The following is a 23601-nucleotide window of genomic DNA, read 5'->3' as shown; positions in this document are numbered from 1 at the left end:
TTTTGAAGGTAATAAAATACTTGGATAACGAAGAAGAAAAAAGAGGACACGGCAATAGAGCTGACCATTAAATGTTCATTAAAATAGGGCATGACCCAAGCAGAGTGATTCTTAATTTTGATTTAAATCAGTTTTCCTCAAAGAGCAAGATAGGATAAAGAGGATATGACCATCTTTGGGATTGTAATTTTTTTTAAAAAAGATTTATTTATTTATGCATATAAGAACTGGGGTACGGGCCAGAGGTGTGGAGGGTGAGAGGATTCACCAGAGACAGAGTGGGGAACAGGCAGACTGACTGAAATACACTGCTGAGGGGAGTAGTGGGCGAGACAGGAGAGGTCTGCTGTGCCATGTGGGTAGCTCCCTGGCAGGGGATAGAACTTGTGCTGCAGAGGCTGCAGCTAGTTTCATAGGTTGCGTCTTTACCCCCTGTGCCACCAGGGAGGCCCTGGGATTGTAATTTTTGAAAGTACCTTCAATGTTTCATGATAAATAGTTTCACATTTGGAAGGGAATACCTATTTCCAAATGTCAAAAAACCTTAAAAGGAGAAAATGAGAAATTTTATGTAAACAAATCAAGAAGGGTAAAAACTGTTAGGAAATAATAAATAAGATGGGTCTTTTATCTACAGTATAGTATTAATTTTGTAAAGTCACAACTGTCATATATGTAGATGAGTTGTCCAACTCATATGAGCCTCAATTTTCTCACTTAACCAAATAAAAGATAAAAATATCAAATTCATAGGTTGGTATTAAGATTTTTTTAAAAAAAGTAATCATTTCTAATACTGGACAATTAATTGCAAAAGACCTATGCGAGGGGGGGGGGTTTCAGGGGAAGAGGGGAGGTGAGCAAAGAATCTGACTGGGAAAACCTTTAATCACTCTATTTGCTCAGGGTCTAAGCTTTTCTTGAGTCAGAGTGTTATTACAGTTAGGTAATTCCAAAATGTAAAAAGTTCACAAACTATTATTTGGATAATGTAGACCCAGAACTTTGTACCTAAAAAATTCTGAAAACATATCTTTCTATTAATTTGAAATGTCATAAAGGCAATTTATACTTACTATGACTACTCAAATGTTTTGCTATAGAATATACTTCACTACATTGTTGTAGCACAGATGCCCCCTGCAAGGTTTATGTTGCACATTATGTGTATTGCATGTTACCTTTGTAAATCACTCCCTGCCACCCACAATCTGAAACACAAGTGGCCCCAAAGATTTCGGATAAGAGATTGTGAAAACACAGAAATAAGTGAGAAAATATTCCTTTACTGTTCATCTACCCACACACACCCAAGGTAAGCCTGAAACTAAAGCTAGCATAAGTCCACAGTTTTATAAGAACAACTGATTTAATATTACTATTAATATTACAGAGATTCTAATTTATAGTCACATAATTCACATAAATGTTTATGGTTTCACCATGCAGCCACATAGACTAACTTCACAGTTAGCACACAGTTACTGAGTGCTTCTGGGAATTTTTCATATTATTTCATTCTTTTTTTTTTAAGATTTAATTTATGCATACAAGAACTGGAGTACAGGCTACAGGTGCAGGGGGTGAGAAGATTCACCAGAGACAGAGTGGGGAACAAAACAGGCAGACTGACTGAAATACACTGCTGAGGAAAGCAGTGGGTGCGTCAGGAGAGGTCTGCTGTGCCATGTAGGTAGCTCCCTGGCTGGGGATTGAACTCATGTTGTAGTGGCTGCAGAGAGCTTCATAGGTTGCATCTTAACCCCTTGAACCACCACCAGGTAGGCCTTCATTCATTCTTTATTAATGTTAAAGCTATTAAATATGTCAGTGTAACATGTAAACTTAAGGTGTTCCTATTAATTTGATACATTTATATACTGTAATATGAATGTGACTGTAGCAATAATAAGCACCTATCATATTACATTATTATCCTTTCTTTTTTAATGGTTAGAATAAATTCTAGTCTCTTAGCAAGTTCGATGATTATTCCCAAAGTTCAGATCTACATACTAATAATGCTGGTGACACAATAAAATCCTTTGAACTAATACGAAATTTCCAAAGTTTGATTACAATGTGGGTACTTTTAAACACTTCAATTGTAAAAAACATATGTAGCACTCAATGTGGTTCACACACTAAATACTTATACGTATCAATTCACCTAATTCTTAAAATACTGTAAGATAGGACCTATTATCTTCATCCCACAGTTCAAAAATCTAAAGCACAGACTGCCTGGTAACTTGCCAAAGATCACTAATAAGTGCTAGACCTGAACGTGAAGTCCAGGGCAGGCCTAGTCATGAGTCCAGGTTCTTCGTAATTATTCTATACTGAAGAAAGGCCATTATTTCAGGTTACAAAGGATTATAAACACATATACCCACACTCGCTCTTTTTTCATTTTACTAAAAACTTTTAAAAAGGGGCATGGACAAGCACTGGAACAGCATTTTAAACCTAACCAGAGCTCTTAAGAGTTACCAGTTCTATGGGCCTCCCCTGGTCGCACAGGCGGTTGAGCACAGCGCTGTGAGACTGTCCGCAGCCTCTGCAGTGCAGGTTTGATCCCAGCCGGCCGGCAAGGGTCCTCCTACATGGCGTGGCAGACCTCTCCTGTCTTGCCCGCTGCTCCCCTCAGCAGTGTATTTCGTCAGTCTGCCTGTTCTGTTCCCTCTGGTGAATCTTCTCACCCTCCCGCACAATTGGCCTATACCCCAGTTCCTGTATAAATAAATAAATAAATCTTTAAAAAAAAAAAAAAAAAAAAAAAAAAGTTGTCAGTTCTAGTGCCTTGACAACAGGTAAGGAGTATTTTGGAATATTAGCAAAAACAATTGTGCTATTATGTTATCTTCTTATTCAAAGGGGTTAAGTTTATCCCAGAAATTGCAAACTTAAGCTGAAAAATAAACCTTAAGGGCCTCCCTGGTGGTGCAAGCGGTTGAGCGCCGCACTGTGAAGCTGTCCGCAGCCCCTGCAGTGTGGGTTCGATCCCAGCCAGCCGTCAAGAATCCCAGATGGCGTGGCAGACCTCTCCTGTCTCACCACCTGCTCCCCTCAGCAGTGCATTTTCAGTCAGTCTGCCTGTTCTGCTCCCCACTCTGTCTCTGGTGAAGCCTCTCTCCCTCCTGCGCTTTTGACTGTACTCAGTGCTTGTATAAAAAAATAAATCTTAAAAAAAGAAAAAAAAAAGGCGATGAAATATTCATACCACCTTGCAAGAAAGTTAAAGAGAAAAAAAAAAGCTTCAAAAGGTAACTGTCAAAAGATCAGGTGATAACAAGCATTAGTAAAAATGTGGAAAAATTGGAAGTTTTAGACGCTGCTTTATGGGAATGTAAGATGGTGCAGACATTTTGGAAAACAATTTGACAATTCCGCAAAACATTAAATATAAGCATATGACCTAGCAATTCCACTTCAAGATATCACCCAAGAGTAATGAAAATATGTATACATGTGAAGTTGCATATTCAAATTCATAGCAGGCCTTTACACAATAGCTAAAGTGGAAACAAAATAAATGTCTAGGGGCCTCCCTGGTGGCTCAAGGGGTTAAGCACCACACCATGAAGCAATCCGTAGCCTCTGCAGCATGAGCTCAATCCTGAGCTCTATCTCCGGCTGGCCAGGGAGCAACCCACATGGTGCAGCAGACCTCTCCTGATGCGCCCACTGCTCCCCTCAACAGTGTACTTTGGTCAGTCTGCCTGTTCTGTTCCCCACTCTGTCTCTGGTGAATCCTCTCACCCCCCGTATCTCTGGCCTGTACCCCAGCTCTTGTACACTATTAAATAAATCTTAAAAAAAAAAAAAAAAAAAAAGTCTATCAACTGATCAATGGATTAACAAAATATGATATACTCATGTACTGGAATCTTCCTAGACAATAAAAAGGAATGACATACTGATACATGCAACCATGTGCATTTACACTGAAAGTGTTATCCCAAATGAAAGAAGCCAGTAAGAAAAGATTCCACTTAAATGAAATACCCAGAAAAGGCAACTCTATAGAAACAAAAAGTGAATGCTATTACTGGGGTCTTCCTGGTTGCGCAAAGGGTTAAGCACAGCTCTGCAAAGCTATCTGCAGCCTCTGCAGCTCGAGTTAGATCCCTAGCCAGCCAAGGAGCTACCCACCTGGCATAGCAGACCTCTCCTGCCTCGCCCCCTGATCCTCTTAACAATATAGTTCAGTGAATCTGCCTGTTCTGCTCCCCTCTGTCTCTGGTGAATCCTCTCAACCCCCCACACTTCTGGCCTACACCCTAGTTCTTTCACACAAAATAAACAAAAACTAAACAAAACAAAATATATGTATACATATATCTATATATATATAAACTTTAAGGGAGTTATCAAAACCAACACCAAGAAGGTCACTGCATAAAATAATGTGCCCTATACTTTAGACATGTCAGAATCCTCCAATAGTTTATAAGATCTCCAGGTAAAAATCCTGGGTTAGTCATTTTTATACCCACAGTGCTTCACAAGCAGTAGTACTCAAACATTTGTTAAATAATTAAGAGAGGGGGAAAATCCTTTACCCATGGAGTTATGAAAAAATGTGAGACACCTTCCCAACACAGAATGAGTAGACTCTGTAAACATGAGTACTCCAGAACCAAAGGGGCAGAAAGGTTTCCTACTCTCTGGATGATGTGTTGTTTATAAAGAAAGTCAATGAGCAGCATGTTACTTCTAGAAACAAATGCATTAAAGATGGGAAAAGAAATTAAATCTCAAAGTAACTACCAGCCTCACTTCTGCTCACTCTTAGAGAGACCTGTCCCTTAAATTAGGCAACCAAGACAGCTGCTCTGGGCATATGCTTGGTGGTGATTTCACAGAGTACTATACTTTCCTTTTCTGAAGATCATTAAACTTCACTACTAAGTCTTTCACAATATGGCACCAATGAAAAGTACCAAAACACGGCATCGTTGGGAGTAATTTATCTTGGGCATCCCTGACAGGCTGAGTTTGCGTTCCTGGTTATCCATCTCTCCTCTGGTTGTGTGAAAAGGGATGATGAAACAAGAAATCTAGAATGTATACTTGTGATTTTAAGAATCTTAAAATAAAAAGACCTAAGGACACATGCAGTATTTCATTTTCCCTGTGAGAGCAATTGCCAGCACTTTCAAGGTGCTTCCTTCCATGACCAAAACATGGTCAGATAGTCTGCTTCTATGAGATTTCAAGAATTGTTGCCATAGCTGCAGTCTCATAGGATTTCACTTTTACTTCTTAGCAAATTAATAGCATTAGGGAAAAAGTACCATTTCCTAAACCAATGTCATTCCCCCCCCTCTGCCATTTTAGTCTTCACCAACAAACTGTCTCATTCATAAACTACTAGTACATCGAAAGTTCTAATGCATCAGAAAGTCATTTATTATTTAGGAGAATGAGCAAATAACAAGAATTCTCTTTTGAACTTAAATATGAGACAAGCGACAAGTGTGGGGATGCAGAAGGAAAAGGAATTCACAAATAATTTGAACAAAGAAAATTAATGTTCCCTATATGTAAGAGAAACAAATTAAAAAGTAGACCCAGAAAAGGATGGCGAGTGTCATGAGCAGTCCAGAAGTTATATAGCTTAGAAAGTTTGTCATGGTAGGAAAATATGTGTGTGATAGATTAAACCTATGCTCTAACTTAGTGAAGATTAAATGAAACTGTCTATATAAATGCTTAATACCAAGCAGGGAGTACAGAAACTAAAGCAAAGGTATTAAAGTGTGGAACAATGACAAACTACCTTACCATGGTAGTTACTAACAATACCTATCAGTGGAAGCAAAAATAAAAACTAGACGGCAGTAGTAGGGATTAGAGCAGTAAAGACATACAGCTAAATCTTCCAAATATACTCAATTCTGGAATCAGACAGCACTGTGAAATTCTATATTGATACACCCAATCCTAAAACTCTAGAATCCCATCCTAACATAGCCGCAATGTTGTCATGAATCAATCACTACTTCAGAAGCAAACCTGTTCATTCGTTTACAATAAGGACTTCTTGGTCCCGCAGAAGATAGTCGATATCTTGATCTTGCAGGAGAAGCTGGGCCACTGTAAAATATGTTGGGCTTTCTCTGGTGACGAGGTTCTAAAAAACAAAACAACAACAACAAAAAATCACATCTATATGATACGTAAGTATAATTTTGTACTTCATCAAAATACTACAAGGGTGCTTCTCTCATGAAAACACTACTACACATATATTGGAATATTTTACTGATCATGTTTTAAATCATTTATGTCTACAGAGTTGCCACTGAAATTATGGATAGCAGAGACACCAACCAAAACACACTGGCCATAAACAACCATTATGATTACACTGATGTATAACAGCTGATTATAAGCCCTGTACATGTTAATAAGTATTGAGGCTCAAAACTGATATAAATCGAAAGCACTCCTAATTATATATACTAACAAAATAAACTAAGTAGAAAACTGTGGAATCAAATAGACAAAAACATAGATTTCAAAATAGCCCAATTATTTGCTTTGGTCAAGGCTAACATTTAACTTTCTCTGGAAGAACTGACTTCTTAAACATTTAGGATAGATATGAAAGACAAAGGTCAAGAGTAGTTAAGAAAATAAAGACAGAAAGAATAGAGGATGAGCAGTAAACATAAAGGTAATATAAGTACATCTCCTGGGAAAAATACATATACCACATACTTTCCAATGGCGCTTGGTAATATACAGTGGCTTTTCTCTGTCTAAGATAGTATCGTTTCTGATTATCTTCTTCTCCATCTTCTTCATCTTCATCATCATCATCATCTTCATCTTCTTGGTCTTCCCCCTCTTCAGATGATTCTGCAGTTAAGAAACATTTACTTTCAGGATACTCAGCAAAATGTTAATTTTTAACATCAGGGAAATGGGATGATCTACTTATAGACTGTTCATAGAAAGAATCTAATTTTTTTTGTAACATGAAATGAAGATTTTTAAAAATAAATGATAGAATTAAAAATAACTAAGGGGGGGAAGTAAAGAAAGTTGTCTGAAGGCTGTTTTAAGTACTAACCTAAAGTTTATAATATTGCCATAAATTTCATCAATATAGGAGACTAAAAAACTTAAGCTCCAAGTTACTGACAAAATTTAGTATCACCTCACTTTGCTTTTGCCTATTTTAAACTTAAGTTTCACATTCCATCCAACCCTTGTAGCTGTTGAGTTACTTGTACCAAAACTCAAATAATCTACTTAACGATAGTGTAAACTACCCTCACCAAACACTTAAAATCAATTTCATTAAACTGGTTATAACTCAAGAAAAATTCTAATATATCACAGCAGAAAATCATCAACAGACTAATAAAACTAAATTTCAGTTACCTTTAAATAAGATAGGCACAGAGAAACGTGTTGTCCGTTGATGTACTGTTTAAGTTTAAGCAAACCAATTTTATTTACTTCGAAACTGATTTCAAATACTTTCGCAAACAAAACATATTATCCTTTTAAGCTCTCCTCTGCTACCACTTTCTTCCTTTGAAATTATGACCAATCCTCTGATCACTCACAAACTACTATAGCTTCTAAAAAGCATATTTCCTATTAAATAAAAATGATTAAATTCAAACCCAGACGGAACTAACCTGCACTGCCTTCTTGATTGTCAGTTGTTTCTTCATCAGTTCTTTGAATATCTTTCTGTTTTCCTCTTGTGTACATATTAAGATCCCCCTCAAACATTTAAAGAAAAGCCATTACATTCAGTATATTTTTAAAAAAAGTTCAGTAAGAACTCCAAATATTGCATAAAATGAAGATATCAACGGCGATAAAACTTTCACAATTCCAGCAATGACTAGTGACTGATCAAAAAATGCTGAACAAAGTAACAATTTAACTAATGGTTAAAGTTAAAGGGGTCAAACTGGAGATTAAACCATCCTCTTAACAGAAGAACATACTTACTTCTCCTGTTTCGTTAAACACTCCCAAGTCTTCAAGTTCTCTCATTCGCTGTCTACGCATCTTCTTCATGTCATCCATTTTTTGAAGTACAGCTTCAGCAGTGCTTGAAAAAAAAAAAAAGGTAATAAATAAGCTAAATTTCTAAAAGTAGTAAAATTTAAAATCTTAAACTTTCTCCCATTGGACTGAGTGATATTTAAAAATTCTATAAGCATTGTTTTACTTTTACAAAAGTACTTTGAAGTTTCTTTGCAACAATCCAATATATAGCATTTATCACAAAATCCTCTAATAAACATACTTCATGGTTTACACAAACAAAAAGCAAATATTCAGGCTAGCTAAAATTTGTGATCCCTTTCCAGCAGAAAAAACTTTGCCAGCTAAATCAGCTTGATCTAAATAATTTTTTACTTACTTTGTTATAAGTTTGTCAAACAGTACAGACTGGTTCATCGCACCATAACGACTTCTAATTCTACAGCTGCGGCGTACTTCTACATCGCCATTCTCTTCATGCAAGCGTTCCGTAGTTTGAACAATGTTTCTAGTCCTTGATGATGGAGTAACTGGAATCACTTTATCTTCATTGATGCATATATAAAAATAAGTGAAAAGATTTAAAATAGCATTTATGAAACAATTCTAGGACCTCCCCGGTGGCACAGCTGTTGAGCGCTGGGTTGCCAAGCTGCCCGCAGCCTCTGCAGCGCCAGTTCGATCCCCGGCCACCGGGCGGGGGTGCCACATGGCGCACAGACCACTCCTGCCGCCCGCTGCTCTTCTCAGCAGTGTACTTTGTCAGTCTGCCTGTTCTGTTCTCCACTCTGGCTCTGGTGAATTCTCTGACCCTCCCGCACTTCTGACTGTACCCAATGCTTGTATAAATAAGTCTTAAAAAAATTAAAAAATAAAACAAAAAATTCTAATATGAAAACTCAGTTAGCTACACTTTCATATAACAAAATTATAGCATCTTGAACTTAACTTTCTTAAAAATATTAAAGTGTTCTAATACAACATCACTTCAATAAATAAATTAGGTAGCAGGACAAATTAAGGTAGATAATAAACAATTTGGCCTTTACACACCAATTTAGTTTCTGAAACAAAAATGTTTAAGAAATATTAGAAAACAAAAATAAAGTTATAACATACACCTACCATTTAATCCAGTCATTCCATTCTCAAGCAAAAAGGAAAGATATATAATACAGACTTGTGTACAAATGTTCAAAGCATTTTTCTGATAGCCTCAAATGTCCATCAAAAGATGAATAAACAAATTGTGGGAAACAACCTAAGCATCCATCAATGGATAAAGACAATGTGCAAATAATATCACGTACACTCACATAATGAAACATTATTCAGCAAGGAGGACAACATGGGTGGACCTTGAGGGCATTATGCTAAGTGACAACACTATGCTCAGTGACAGGAAAGGAATTATCTCACTTATCTGTGGAATCTTAAAAAAAAAAATCCAAATCTACAGAAACAGATTAGACTAGTTGTTACCAAGGAGGAAGGGAGAAGAGGATTTTGAGAAAAGGGAAGATGTTGGTCAAAGAGTACAAACTTCCAGCTATAAGACGAGTAAGTTCTGGGGATCTTACATATAATGTAAAAATTATAGTAATATTGTATTATATACTTGGAAATTGCTGACGAAAATTTTAAATGTTCTCATCACAAAAAAAAGAAATGGTAATTATGTGACACCATAATAGCTATGACTAGCAAATCAATATGTGTTGTATGCATACCTTAAACTCACTGTATATAATTGTAATTACGTTACAATAAATGTGGAGGGGATTGTAGTATAGCCATATAATGGAATACCACTCAGCAATAGTAAGTAACAACATGTTGGGATATTCAAATATGTTGAAAGTCAGACAAAAAAGAATGCACAATATATAATTTCACAGATACAAAATGCTAGACTATGCAAAGTAATCTAGAGTAACAGAAAGCAGACTGGTGGTTGCTCAGAAAAGCCGAACTAGGGGAGCCAAAAGGGACTATAAAGGGGACTTTATAAAGGAAATTTTGGAGGGCAGTTGTTATCTTCACCACCTTACTGTGGTGACAGTTGAACATCATATGCTTATATGAGTAGGAACTGCATGCATCTCATACACATGTAAACAAAATATTAATTACATGTTTAAAAAATCTGAAATGTCTTTAACATTACTTACCTTCTTTGCTCTCTTCCTTTTTTTTGTTTGCCTGCTGTCTGGCCAACTGCCTACATGAAAAAAATACACTCAATAATTCAAAGTAATTGATGTAACTCGAAAATATCTATGCTGATATGAATTGTGGCTAGATAAAGTCTAAGAACCCTGCTGTGAAATTCATTTACTCTTAGCTAAACATAATTAAATGCAAAGCCTCTTACTTAGAATAAATGAAATCTGTAGCCTGAGTGTTTAGGTATAAATGGCCTAAGCTCTGAGCAAAAATAAGACAATGTGTTTTATATCACAGGGCTACAGCGATCTCACATCTTTGAGAATATAGACCTACAAACAGAACTAATGTCCTTTGTGACATTCCAATTTCCAAGAACATTTGTTGGCTATAATTTTATAAACACAGGTGAAAACAGTCCTATTCACGAATCATATATTTCACCTACAAACTAGCAGATACAATCTAATTAATTGCAGAGAAAAATTTCTAATGCTTAAAAAAAAAAAAAAAAAGTACCCACCCTCCACTCATATTTTTTCCAGAATCCAGTGAACAAACAAAACAGTAAGTCTCATTAACTTATTCTTAGTAACTCAATTTTCCTTACTATTTGAACAGGCTGTATCTTTATTTGCAAATGGGCTGGTTATACACATGGAATTTCAAATGTGATACTTTAAGATAAAATGAAACCATCTTATCCAGAAGAGTTAATTCATCTATTCTTGTAACAATATGTGTCATCAAACAGGAAAGAAACAAGAAGAAAAGAAAAACCTCTGCGAACTCCATTTACAGGTCTAGGGTTACCGTTTTCAAAGGCTCATCATAGACTTTTCTTGTAAAGGAGCCCTTCTATACCATTTAGATCAATACTTTTATAATCCAGAGCCCTGTGAGATGCTAGGGACATAATCATTAAAGCAGTGTTTTTCTTCTCCTTTTTTTTTTTTTTTTTTTGCCTGCCTGGGCAGGGGAGCACGCTTCGCCCTGCAGATGTTGATAAAACTTTTTCTTAAAGGGTCGGATATTTTAGACTTATGAGTCATACAGTTTCTGTACCAACTACTAGAACAACTGTAACACTGAAACAGGAAAGCTATCAGACAGAATGAATGGGCATGGCTTTGTTTCAGTGAAACTATTTGTAACAACTGACTTTTGTCAACCTGAGACTATGATGAAAGCGATGACTCTTTTCTCCCTAGAAAACAACATCTGTAAACACAAGCTTAAACATTATTCAGAGGTGTCAGGTGCTCTCTAAGAACCACGATTACTAGACTTAAGAATGTCAGATCAAAGAAATATAGATCCTGCCCTCACAAATCTTCCTGAATTATCTAACAATCTTGGTCCATGGGTCTTTGAGGCCCAAACAGTTGAAAGCAAAGGAAGAAAAAAAAAAAAATCAGGGGCCTCCTTGGTGGCACAGGGGTTAACTCTCAGTGCTATCAAGCTACAGCCAGCCACTGTGGCATGAATTCGATCCCAACAGATACCTGGCCAGGCAGCTACCCACATGGCACAGCAGACCTCTTCGGTCTCGCCCACTGCTTCCCTCAGCAGTGTATTTTGTCAGTCTGCCTGTTCTAATCCCCACTCTGTCTCTGGTAAATCCTTTCACCCCCCACCTCACTGGCCTACACCCCAGTTCTTCTATGCAAAAATTAAGTATTTTTTAAAAATCAAGAAGAGACTACTACATTCAAGCAAACAGGTAAAAAATAGCACAAAGAGTTAATATCCTGATAAGAAACAGGAAAATTACATAAAGCAGAATTCAAAAATACTGTAGGCCATTTCACACTAGGTCTCATAGAAATAGATCCATATGTTTTCACTACGTAAAATAACAGTCTTTGAGCAGCAGTTCTCCTGCCCACATGCAACCATGCAAGTGTTGCTCTACACCAACCTTCTTCCTTTGCAAGGCAGCGCTCCTCCCAAGACTGTGACTATGCCCACCTGTGACTACGCAGGCCTCTTTTAACAAACCTGTCCTTTTCAGGGACAACTCTTTCTGCCCACTTGTGTCTGTGCAAGCATCCCTGACTCCCCTTCCCTTTTTATAATAAACACAGCCAGACGGGGGACAGTGTCAAAAACAAAACTGTTCTGTGTCCTATGTGAAGGCCGCCTGAGAAGCACACCAACACAAGAAATTCATAACTGATTCAAAATTGATAAAATACTTGATAATGAGCAGTTAGGACTATAACTACCATTCTCAATGTATTGTATAGGCTATGAAGCAGAATCACATATTATAAACAAATTATAGTCACAGTCTCTAGCTACTCAAGTTCTTAAGAGATTAGATTTTGTTTGCATCAACCATCTCTGTCAATTGTATTCACACATTTCACGAATGTCTCCACACGAGAAAATAAAAACAAACCTCTATACAAATTAAAATTTTAATAACCATTTTGACAATTTTATTTCAAAGAAATTACATTTGATGTAATGTTCACTATTAGTCTAGAATATACTTAAAAATTAAACGCAAATCCTAAATTATTACTTTTAATAGTATTCTGAATTAACATTCAGCCACCATGTATTACCTTGTAAAATGCCTGCCATTAGTATGCTTCTCTGTTAGCGCCATATTTTTATCAAAACTAGAATCTGAGGAATTCTGTGCATTCTTTTTCAAAGATCTTAAGGCACGTGTCCGGTGATAGGTTTCAACTTCCTTAACTGAAGATCCATCCTGTAAGAAAAATTAAGAAAGTCATCCAAGTTTTTCTTTAGTCAATATCCTCAAGTTAAACTCCTAAGAATTTTCTCTGATTATAACTTGTTAACTGCTTTTTGAGTGGAATCATTTTGTATCTGTCCACAAAAACAACAGTAGTTAATAGATCTAAGACTAATAATCAGTAATGTCATTTAGCAATGAAATGGCTAAATATAAGATTTACTGATGGCTTTTAACTACTTGATAGCAAGTGTTCTAGAGAGTGAAATTTTCCACAGCTGATAAAAAATTCCAATAGTTCATTAATAATAAGTAGTCCTTTATTTTAAGGTTATAGAATTTAGACACAGGACCTCCCTTAGTAGTGCAAGGTGTTAACTGTCAGCACTGTGAGGCGATCCACAGCCACTACAGCTTGAGTTTGATCCCCAACCAGGGAGGTGATCCACATGGCGCAGCAGACCTCTCCTGTCTCACTTGCTGCTCCCCTCAGCGGAGTATTTCAGTCAATCTGCCCGTTCTGTTCCCCACTCTGTCTCTGGTGAATCCTCTCACTCCCCCACCCCCAACCTCTGGCCTGTACCTCAATTCTTGTATGCACAAATAATCTTTAGGAAAAAAAAAAAGAAATTAGATACACACACACACCCCACCACCACCACCGTATGCCATGAAACCAGTGGCCGCATACCTTATAATAAACTGGCCCCATCAAAATTGGAACTTTGGCTAGAATGCCAAAAAGTAGTTATTAGTACCCATTTCACCCAGGTAATGCAAACAGTTCAAGTCAGAGACTGTTTAGCTATGTTAATCTACTAGAAAAACCACAGAGGTCTACATAACTTTATTTTGGCTCAATAGACTAGAGGCTCTCTAGTGGGTTGCTTTATAAGGAACAGAGGTTCTGTCACAAAGTGTTCAAAAGTTTATACACGTGTCTCTGAAATATATAAAAGATAATTTTAATTAGAAGAGAAGGCAAAAATACTTTTATCAGGACATTTTGTCATTTAATTTTGTTTCAGGCAGAAAATGTGATTGCTCACAAGTAAAATACAGGTTTTACACTAAAGGATTTGTTTAAGAATTAGACAGGTACTACATACAACATTAAGTGTTGTGCATTAAGTGTGATTTGTTACACCTTTATCAGTGTACTTACATCTAAGGACGTTTGGGGAAAAAAAAAAAAAACATTTTTAGGTAGATGTCTCATTAGGAAAAGCTTAAGAAAATGTACTTTTAGGCCTCCCTGGTGGTGCAAGGGGTTAAGCACCACACTATGAGGCAATCCGCAGCCTCTGCAGCAAGAGTTTGATCCCAGGCAGGCTGGCCAGAGAGAAACCACATGGCAAAGCAGACCTCTCCTGTCTTGCCTGCTGCTCCCCTCAGCAGTGTATTTCAGTCAGTCAGTCTGCCTGTTCTGTTCCCCCTCAGTCTCTGGTGAATCCTCTCACATCTCTGGCCTGTACCCCAGCTCTTGGATGCATAAATATATAAATCTTAAAAAAAAAAAAAAAAAAAGTACTTTTAGATTCTCCACTTCCATAAATACTTTTTCTTAAAACTAATGTGCCTGAGAATGCACCTTAACACAAGGCATCCTTTCACTGACCCTCTTCCCATTTTACAAAAGAAAAGTCCTCTCATTCTGAATCTTACTATTGTGGATTACCTGAAGGCATTAAAAACCTTCAAAGGTGTAGGTGTTAAGAAATTGAATGACTAAGCTAGGCAAAAAATTCTTTTCCTTTGTTAGTGGCTTCCAATTCTCTGCTTTCAACAACATTGAAAGGAGGCCTAATCAAGCAAAGAGACCACTAAAAATAGTTTTTGGCAGATGATTTTCAGCATATAAGCTGGAAAAACTGAGTGAGTGGCAGGCACTACTAAACAAAACTCTTTATTACTATCTGGTTATTCATATGAACAATATTTCTCAGTGCTTACTTACATATATAAAAACAATGAAACCGATGCAGAGCACTGTCTTCAGCAATAGGTTCACCCACAGATAGATGAACTAACTGGGTAAGGGGATGGTGAACCACATGAAATCTTAGTGAGTCTTATTTTCTAATCATTTCTGGATCAAAATAGAGAATGTGTTTCTCTTTAGATAGATCAATCAATCATTAGTAAGTATAATTAACTCAATCCACAAAAATTTTATTTCTTGAAACCTTGTAGTGACAGAAAAGTTGGGGTAAATTTCGCTTTACAAGTATGAAATGGTAATTAATGAGCACAAAAATATATCATACTAAAATACTGTGGGTTAAGTAGATTGGGGAAAAAACAATAAAAGGTAAAATTTCTGGCTACTAAAAGAGCTTGTTCATGTATTATTTTTTTAATGTTTCAAGACAAATATGTCTTGAAATTTTTAGACAAATATGTCTTCCAATTTTTAGATTCCAGTGAATACACATGAAAGTCTGATATAACAGTTTTTTTTTTCAAGTCAACATTAAAAATTATAGACTTTTTAACAATTTAAATCAATGGTGAGTTGGGGGCCTCAGATGGCAGGGTTTTTTTTTTTTAAGATTTATTTATTTATGCATACAAGAGCTGGGGTGCAGGCAACAGATGTGGGGGCTGAGAGGATTCACCAGAGACAGAGTGGGTAACAGAACAGGCAGATGTACTGAAATACACTGCTGAGGGGAAGCAGTGGGCGAGGCAGGAAAAGTCTGCTGTGCCATGTGGGTCAGCTCCCTGGCCAGGGTTATAGCTTCACAGTGCTGAGACCTAAGACTTATGCCACCAGGAAGGTCAAGTGGTAGCTTTAAAACACAGCAGAGCATATAGAGCTTCAAAAAGGCAGAGATTTTTTGAAGAAAACAAAGGGGCGAAAGTTTTGTGACACTGAACTTGGGAATGATTTCTTGAGATTATGACAACAAAAGCATATACAACAACAAAATGTTTAAGTTAGACTCCATCAAAATTAAAACTTTTATGCAAAAGACACTATCAACAATGTGAAACAGAAACCCAGGAAATAGGAGAACAAGCTTGCAAATCACATACAAGGGATTGAGATCTGGAATATATTAAAAACTCCTAAAGAATGGCAAAAAATGGGCAATAGACATTTCTCCAAAAAATAAATGCAAATGACCAATAAACACATGAAAAGATGCCTCACATAGGCCACCACAGGAAATAGAAATCAAAACCACACTGGTACCACTTCACAGGCACTAAGAAGGCTCAAAAAGAGAAAAATAAGTGTTGGGGGATGTGGAAAAACTGGGACTCTTGCACACTGCTAGTGGGAAAATACAGCAGTATAACTGCTGTGGAAACAATAGTGTAATTCCTCAAAAAATTAAACATATTATTATACCATATGATCCTAGCAATTCCATATACCAAAAAAAAAGTAAAAGCAGGGATTTAAACAGAGAATTTGTATAGCCATGTTCATAGTAGCATCATTCACAATAGTCAAAAGGTGAAAGCAATCCATGTGTCTATCGACAGGTAAGTGGATAAACAAAATGTGGTACATATCAATACAACAGAGTATCATTCATCTTTAAAATGGGTATTTTAACACCTCATGCAACATGGATAACCTCTGACTTTCAAAATGAAGTAAGTCAATCATAGAAAGACAAATACTGTATGTTTCCTCTTATGTGAGGCTCCTAGGGTAGTCAAATTTGTAGACAGAAAATAGAACTGTGATTGCCAGCCTCTGAGAGGAGAGAATAGGGAATTAGTGGTTAACGGGTACAAAGTTTCATTTTTGGAAAATGAAAAAATTTGGAGATAGACTGTGGTGACTTGCAGAAGAATGTGAATGTATTTAATGCTACAGAACTGTACACTTAAAAAGTTAAAACTTATGTTTTATTACAATAAAAAAAGAAAGTAAATGTCATATTCCTGGGGATAATAAAAAAGGTTTGTTTCCATAGAAAAAAGAAAAGGGTTGTTACAGTAGGGGGAAAAGGTTCCCTGAGAAATCTGGAAGATTTAATCTCAGAAGTAGTGTAAGTGAATCTCTGACTTACATAGTGAGTTGGCCTCACTACATAAACAGGCATCAAGAAAGGCTCTCAGGCCTCCCTGGTGGCGCAGTGGTTGAGCACAGGGTTGCAAAGCTGCCCGCAGCCTCTGCGGCGCCGGTTCAATCCCCGGCCCCCGGGCAAGGGTCCCACATGGCGCGCAGACCTCTCCTGCCACCCGCTGCTCCCCTCAGCAGTGTACTTCGGTCCCTCTGCCTGCTCTGCTCCCCGCTCTGGCTCTGGTGAATTCTTTCCCCCTCCTGCGTGAATTCTTTCCCCCTCCTGCGTGTCTGACTGTACCCAGTGCTTGCATAAATAAATAAATAAATAAATAAATAAATAAATATATCTTTAAAAAAAAAAAAAGGCTCTCCTTCGGTGGTGACTGATAACTACACCTGAGGGGAGAAATCCTACACTGTGAGAAAAAAAAAAAAAAGATGTAAAAATAACAGTAAGTCATTAAAAATAAATAAAAATTTTTAAAGAAATACCAAAAAGAAAAAAAGAAAAGAAAGGTTCTCCTTAAAAAGTCACCTATAGAGAGGTACAAGTGAATCACCTATTTTATACATTGGGGAACTTAAAAATTCCGTTAACTTTCAAAAACGTTTGTTATAAAAGCAATACACACCCATAATAATTGGAAAAATGAAGACTGCACTAAAGTGAACTTTCCCCAGTTTGGGCAATCCAAAACCACTATTAACCTTAGCATAGTTCTTAAGAGAAAGTCACATTTTAATACAGCTAACCAAAGTAATTCTGGAGCGTTAAACTCCCAGTGTTAACGATAATTAACTCTGGATAGAAATGAAACTTTCAATTTGTTTTTTACGTATTTATAAAATGTATTACTAGAAAAAAATTTAAGAAGTAAAAAAGAAGACATACTTAATCTGAAAACTAAACCTGGATACATATGGTATTCTCATTTAAACTTTGGTTAAAATCTAATTAAATACTGAGTTTTGATAGTTTTTTTTTTTTTCCCAAAAGATTTATTTATTTATTTATACAAGCACTGGGTACAGTCAGAAGCACAGGAGGGTGAGAGAATTCACCAGAGCCGGGAACAGAACAGGCAGACTGACGAAATACACTGCTGAGGGGAGCAGCGGGCGCGGCAGGAGAGGGCTGCACACCAGGTGGGACCTTCAGCGGCCCGGGGATCGAACTGGCGCCACAGGCCAGTTCTCAACCACTGCGCCACCGTCACCGGGGAGGCCCTGTTGATAGTTTTTTGAAAGTTGAATTTTTAAAAATAAAAGACACAACATGTTGAATTTTAAGTCTGTTATATTGAAAAGGTGAAGTTTTAGCAAAGGTTTGAAGGGAACAGATTCCCAGGTTACCCTAGAACTCAGTTCCATGGCTTACTACAAAGGTGAATGTGGCAAGTTATTTATTATCTCTGCACCACTGTTCTCTCATTGCAAAACAAAGACAATCATACTGACTTGATTCAAGTTATGAGAACTGAGTTACTATAAGAATCTTGGAACACATCAAACATGATGGGTTCTGAGCTTTTTTTTTTTTTTTTTTAATTTAAAAAATGGTAATTGAGCGCTGGGTTGCCAGGCAGCCTCTGCAGCGCTGGTTCGATCCCTGGCCACCCGCGAGGGTCCCACCAAAAAAAAAAAAAAAAAAAAAAAAAAAAAGGTAAAAGGTAAGGAATGGAGCAGGCAAATATTCACGGGAAGAGTATTCCCAAAGAGGTTAGAACAAGTGCACAAAGGCCTGGGTATTCAAGGACAGCTAGGCCAGTGTACTGTTAAAAGACTGAGTTTTTTGGGCCTCCCCGGTGGCGCAGCGGTTGAGCGCTGGGTTGCGAACCTGCCCGCAGCCTCTGCGGCGTCGGTTAGATACCCGGCTGCTCCCCAGCCACCAGAGGAGGGTCCCACATGGCGCGCAGACCTCTCCTGCCGCCTGCTGCTCCCCTCAGCAGTGTACTTCGGTCCTTCTGCTCTGCGCCCGCTCTGCGCCCCGCTCTGGCTCTGGTGAATTCTCTCACCCTCCCGCGCTTCTGACTGTACCCAGTGCTTGTATAAACAAAAAACAAACAAACAAACAAATAAATAAACATGCCTCTATAAAATTAAAAAAAAAAAAAGACTGAGTTTTGCAAAAAGGAGAATGGAAAAGGATGGCATGCTAAAAGAAGGATGTCACTGGTGGGTTTTTGAGCCGGAGGGTTTTGACTTAAAAAAAAAAATCACTCTGCAAGCTATAATGCGAACTGATTGTTGAGGGAGGGGAGGATATATATACATCTAAGGGTGAAAGAGAGAGCCCGGTCTAATCTATTTAATAATCCAGGTAAGGTATAATGATCTGCCCAGTATGACAAGAGGACATGAGAAGTGGTCAGATGTTGAACAAACTTTTGAAAGCAGACCAACAGAATCTGCTAACATGGAAGGAGAGAAGAACCAAGGATGACTCTAAGGCTTTTGGCCTCAGGAACTAGAACGATAAAGTTGACATTAAAAAAGTTTGATTGTGGCCTTGACAGCTCACAATGACGGAGTCCGAAGTGCCAGGTATTCAAGTAACTGCTTCACAAACAGAAACTTACAAGCTGCGACTCAAAACTAACAGTTGTCCGAAGCAACTATGTTGCTTTACCAGCGCTCAACACACCACTGCAGTTCCAGGATCAAGCACTGCCCGGAACATCCTAAACACTCAATTGCTATTTATTGAAATCGTCAGCTTTTCTGAGCGCAGGTTAATAAGTGACTGAATTCACAGCAGACGTGCCTGGCCTCCCCAGCCCGCTACCAACTTCTGCAAGCGATTGAGAAAGAGAGAGATCCCCGGTCGGGAAACCCTCTGTTTTTCCAATTCTGAGCCACCATCTCACACTGAAGGACTCTTAACCCACAGTCCTGGGGGCACCCACCGGAGAGAGACGGCGGATTTCATCATGCCCACTCCCCCTTCAGCCCGCTGCATCGCTCTCCCGCACGCACACCCGGCCTCCCCGCCCCGTGCGCTCTCGGGGCGCGCGTCCCCCACCCCCAAGCCTCTCTTCAGGCCGGCAAACCCGGCTACTTCCTGCAGCCCGAGCTTCCCCAGCGCGGCTTCCTCAAACCCCCCCACCTCCCGGGCGCGGCCCCTCCACCTGCCCCTCTCCGCGGCCGGCCGCCCCGCGCCCCAGACATCCGGCCCGGGTTTCAGACCTGGAAGGGGCAGCGCTGCCCGCAGCCCCCGCGCCGCCCCTCGCAAACTTCCCGCGCGGGCGGCGCGGAGGCTGCAGCGCGCGGCTCGGGGAGCCGGGGACCCTCCGACAGCACGAGCCGCGGGCTCCCGGGGCACCTTCCCGAGCCCGCGCCCCGGCGCAGAGCGCGTCCTCCGGGGCCGCCCGGGGCGCCGCGGGAAGAGCCCGCACGCGAGCGCCGGGCTCCGTCCCCCCCCATTATGCAACCCGGGTTAGTCACGGCGCTCGCGCTCCCCGCCGGCCTCCCGGGCCGCAAGTGGCGGGCAGGGAGCCCCAGTTGTGATCTCGCCAGCCCGGCGGTTCCCCCAAACGTGTGTTCTGCGCCCAGCGCGCGGTCAGTCACGGCGCGGCGCGCTCGGCAGCGGCCACCCCGGGGCGAGGCGGGGCGCCCGGGCGGGGGCGGGGGGCAGCGCCGGGCCGGGGCTCCCTCGGCCCCGAGTGGGGGGCAGGCGGCCGCCCGGCCGGCCCCGCCGCGCGATCCCCTCCCCCGGCCCCCGGCCCTCGGCGCCCCGGGCCTCAGACGCCGCCCACCGCGCCCGCCCTCGGCGCCCCGCTCCCCGCCCCTCCCCCGCCAACTGTCAGCCCGGCCCGCCGCCCAGCCCCCACCCCCCGCCCGCGGCGCGGCGCCCCCGCCCGGCCCGGCCCGACCCGACCCGGCCCGCCCGCCCGCCCGCCGGCACTCACGCCCGCGGCGACGGCGGACGGCGGGGCTGCGCCCGAGGAGCGCAGCCGCCTCCGGCCGATCCGCTCCAGGCTGAGGAACTCGGAGGACAGATCCAGGGAGTCGGTGGTCGAGGTGGCGGAGCGGCTGTGCAGCTCCGCGCTGCTGCGGAGGACCACCATGGTCGCCCTGCGGCCCGCGCCCGCGGCGGGAGACGGACCGGGCCGGCGCCGCCGCTCGGGCTCTTCCGCGCTCCGAATTCTGGCGCCACAAGCTCCGCGCCAGCGGCCGCGGCGCGCACGCCTGGGATCCCTCCGCCGGCCGGCCCGCCCACGCGGCCACGCGACGCCGCGCGCTCGGAACTTTCCTCCTGGTGGGAGGCCGAAGGCGCGCCGGCTGAAGGCGAGGGACCCCGCTCCGACCTGGCCGACGGCCTGAGCGGGCCCGGGTGCGAGAACACTGACTTCTTTTTGTTAAGTAGTTCCGGCTCTCCGGACTCGGCGGAAGGAGACGGCGGGTAGCGGCACGCAGTCTGTTTGGAATTTTGGCGCGTGGACGTCGGAGGGGGAAGGGAGGCGGACGCCCGCTCTGATTGGCTGGCGGCCTGGAGGCCCCGCCCCGCCCCGCCCCGCCCCGCCGCTTCCCGCCAGGAGGGTTTCAAACTGTGCGCAGAGCCCTTGACTGGGTCTCTCGGCCTTTGACAGGTCTTGGCCTTGATCCTTAAGGACTTTGTACTGATTTTTGTTTGTTAGAGAGAGCTTAAACCAAGCAAGTTAACTACCGAAAGAAAAGGAAGCTAAAAGCGACCCCGCGGAGTACTAGCAAGGGCGCTGGTTCGATACCCAGCGCTGCAACATACCAGTTCATTTTTTTTTTTTAAGATGTATTTATTTATGCATACAAGAGCTGGGGTACAGGCCAGAGATGCGGGGGGGGGGGACAGGATTCACCAGGGACAGAGTGGGGAACAGAACAGGCAGACTGACTGAAGTACACTGCTGAGGGGAACAGTGGGCGAGAGGAGAGGTCTGCTGCGCCATGTGGGTAGCTCCCTCACTGGCTGGGGCTCGAACTCGTGCTGCAGAGACTGCGGATTGCTTCATAGTACTGTGCTTAAGCCCTTGCGCCGCCAGGGAGGCCCCAATTCATGAATTTGACCCAAATGTTCATCTCCCAGGATCCTCACCTGCAATTAACTATAATAATAATAATACCTCACTGCCTAGATATTGTACCCTGGAATCATGTCTGCACATGGCAAGTGCTGAACAGTATTTGTTACCATTACAGAAGCACAGAACCGTCTTTACGCTACAGCAGATACTTCACTACTTTGTAATGGATAATAAGGACATGCTGAATGAGCAGAATGGGACAGGAGTCGGGGGATACAGAAACAAAAGCTATTTATTGATTTGAATAATTACATTTCCTTAACTCGATTTTATTAAATATTTATTGAGCATCTGTTATGTGCAGGCACTATTCTCAGCACTGTAGCTGCAGCAGTAAACAAAAAGCTAAAATGCCTTGTAGATTTTTTTTTTTTTTTTTGCCCTACAGATCTTAAATCCTGGTGGAAAGACAAACTACATGATACGTTTGCTGGGATGTGGTGTTACGGAGATATATAAAGGAAGGCAGCAGAAGGGAAGCATGCAGTTTTATTTATTTATTTATTTTAAGATTTATTTATGCATACAAGAGCTAGGGTATAGGGCAGAGATGGAGGGGGCCTGGTGACAGGATTCACCAGAGACAGAATAGGGAACAGAACAGGCTGAGTGACTGAAATACACTGCTGAGGGGAGCAGTGGGCCAGCCAGGAGAGGGCTGCTGCGCCATGTGAGTAGCTCTCTGGCCTGCCAGGTTGGAACTCATGCTGCAGAGGCTGTGTATTGCTTCATAGTGTGGTGCTTCACCCCTTGCGCCACCAGGGAGGCCCCAGCATGCAGTTTTAAACAGGGTGATCAAGGGCGATACTGCAGAGAGAAGTATAAGCAAAGTCTTAGAGGAATTAGATATAGCTGGTAGAAGTTGAGGATGGCCAGGCCAAAGAAATCTAAGAAGAAAGCACAAGTAGGAGCAGATCCTGAGCACTGTGGGCCTCATCTTTAAGGGTTTTTTAAAACCTTTATTATAAGTGAGATGGAAAAACATACATTTTTGAACAGAGGAGTGATTTATTCTGACTTGACTTAAAATAAAATCCCTCTGGCTGCTACATGAAGAATGCAGTATTTGGCACCTACTTATGCTAAAAATTTTTTTGTTTTTCATCTGAACTTCAATTTTAACTTGGCTTCCTTTTATTTGCTGAGTTTGGCAACCCTAGTTAAGACGCCCTTGTGGTTATCCAGGCAAGGGTCCACAGTGGTACACACCATTTTGAGTGCTGTGGTGGTGTTGGAGTTCAGGTGATGCGGTTCAGCACATGGCAAGTTTATTGAGGAAAGCACAAAAAAAAAAAAAAAAAAATGGAGAGGGAGACATCTGCATAGACACAGGGAGGCAGTCTTGAAAGACAGGAACTGCATTTTGCCAGAGCAAGGGCTTTTCTCTTATAGTGCACTTGTATGGAATTATTTGTGGAAATTATTGCCTTGGGTCAGGTTAGGTTGGTCTGCTATTGATAATCCTCTCTGTCTCCACCTCTGGCTTGATAATCTTTTCTGACCCCACCTCATATTCCTGGAAACTCCATAACTGGGTTTAGTTTAAGATTCATTAATCATCCCTACTCCCACCTCTGGTGTTTGATATTGTGAGACCTTCCATCCTAAATTTTTCT

The 23601-nt window shown here is 41.0% G+C and overlaps 1 protein-coding gene across 2 annotated transcripts in view; it reads right to left on the bottom strand.

Annotated features, from left to right (window-relative positions):
- The window catches only part of ATAD2 (ATPase family AAA domain containing 2), a 57506-nt gene extending 36484 nt beyond the window's left edge, over window positions 1-21022 (bottom strand). The window contains exons 1-8 of one of the 2 annotated variants that reach the window (XM_037502043.2): window positions 20834-21022; window positions 12762-12910; window positions 10194-10243; window positions 8402-8567; window positions 7984-8086; window positions 7662-7749; window positions 6730-6870; window positions 6022-6139 (exon numbers count right to left, since the gene is read on the bottom strand). In XM_037502043.2, the coding sequence (XP_037357940.1) occupies window positions 6022-6139; window positions 6730-6870; window positions 7662-7749; window positions 7984-8086; window positions 8402-8567; window positions 10194-10243; window positions 12762-12910; window positions 20834-20992 (974 nt within the window). In that variant the 5' untranslated portion in view covers window positions 20993-21022. Of the gene's footprint in view, window positions 1-6021; window positions 6140-6729; window positions 6871-7661; window positions 7750-7983; window positions 8087-8401; window positions 8568-10193; window positions 10244-12761; window positions 12911-13589; window positions 13849-20833 lie in introns of those variants that run through there. The other variant, XM_037502051.2, reaches the window with a different exon arrangement.
- Window positions 21023-23601: the final 2579 nt, after the last annotated feature.

Source organism: Talpa occidentalis, unplaced genomic scaffold (assembly GCF_014898055.3).
Source record: "Talpa occidentalis isolate TD23 unplaced genomic scaffold, MPIMG_talOcc4v2.1, whole genome shotgun sequence".
Classification (NCBI taxonomy): Eukaryota; Metazoa; Chordata; class Mammalia; order Eulipotyphla; family Talpidae; genus Talpa; species Talpa occidentalis.
The sequence above is the reverse complement of the archived record's forward strand: the minus strand, read 5'-3'. Positions and strand labels throughout refer to the sequence as shown.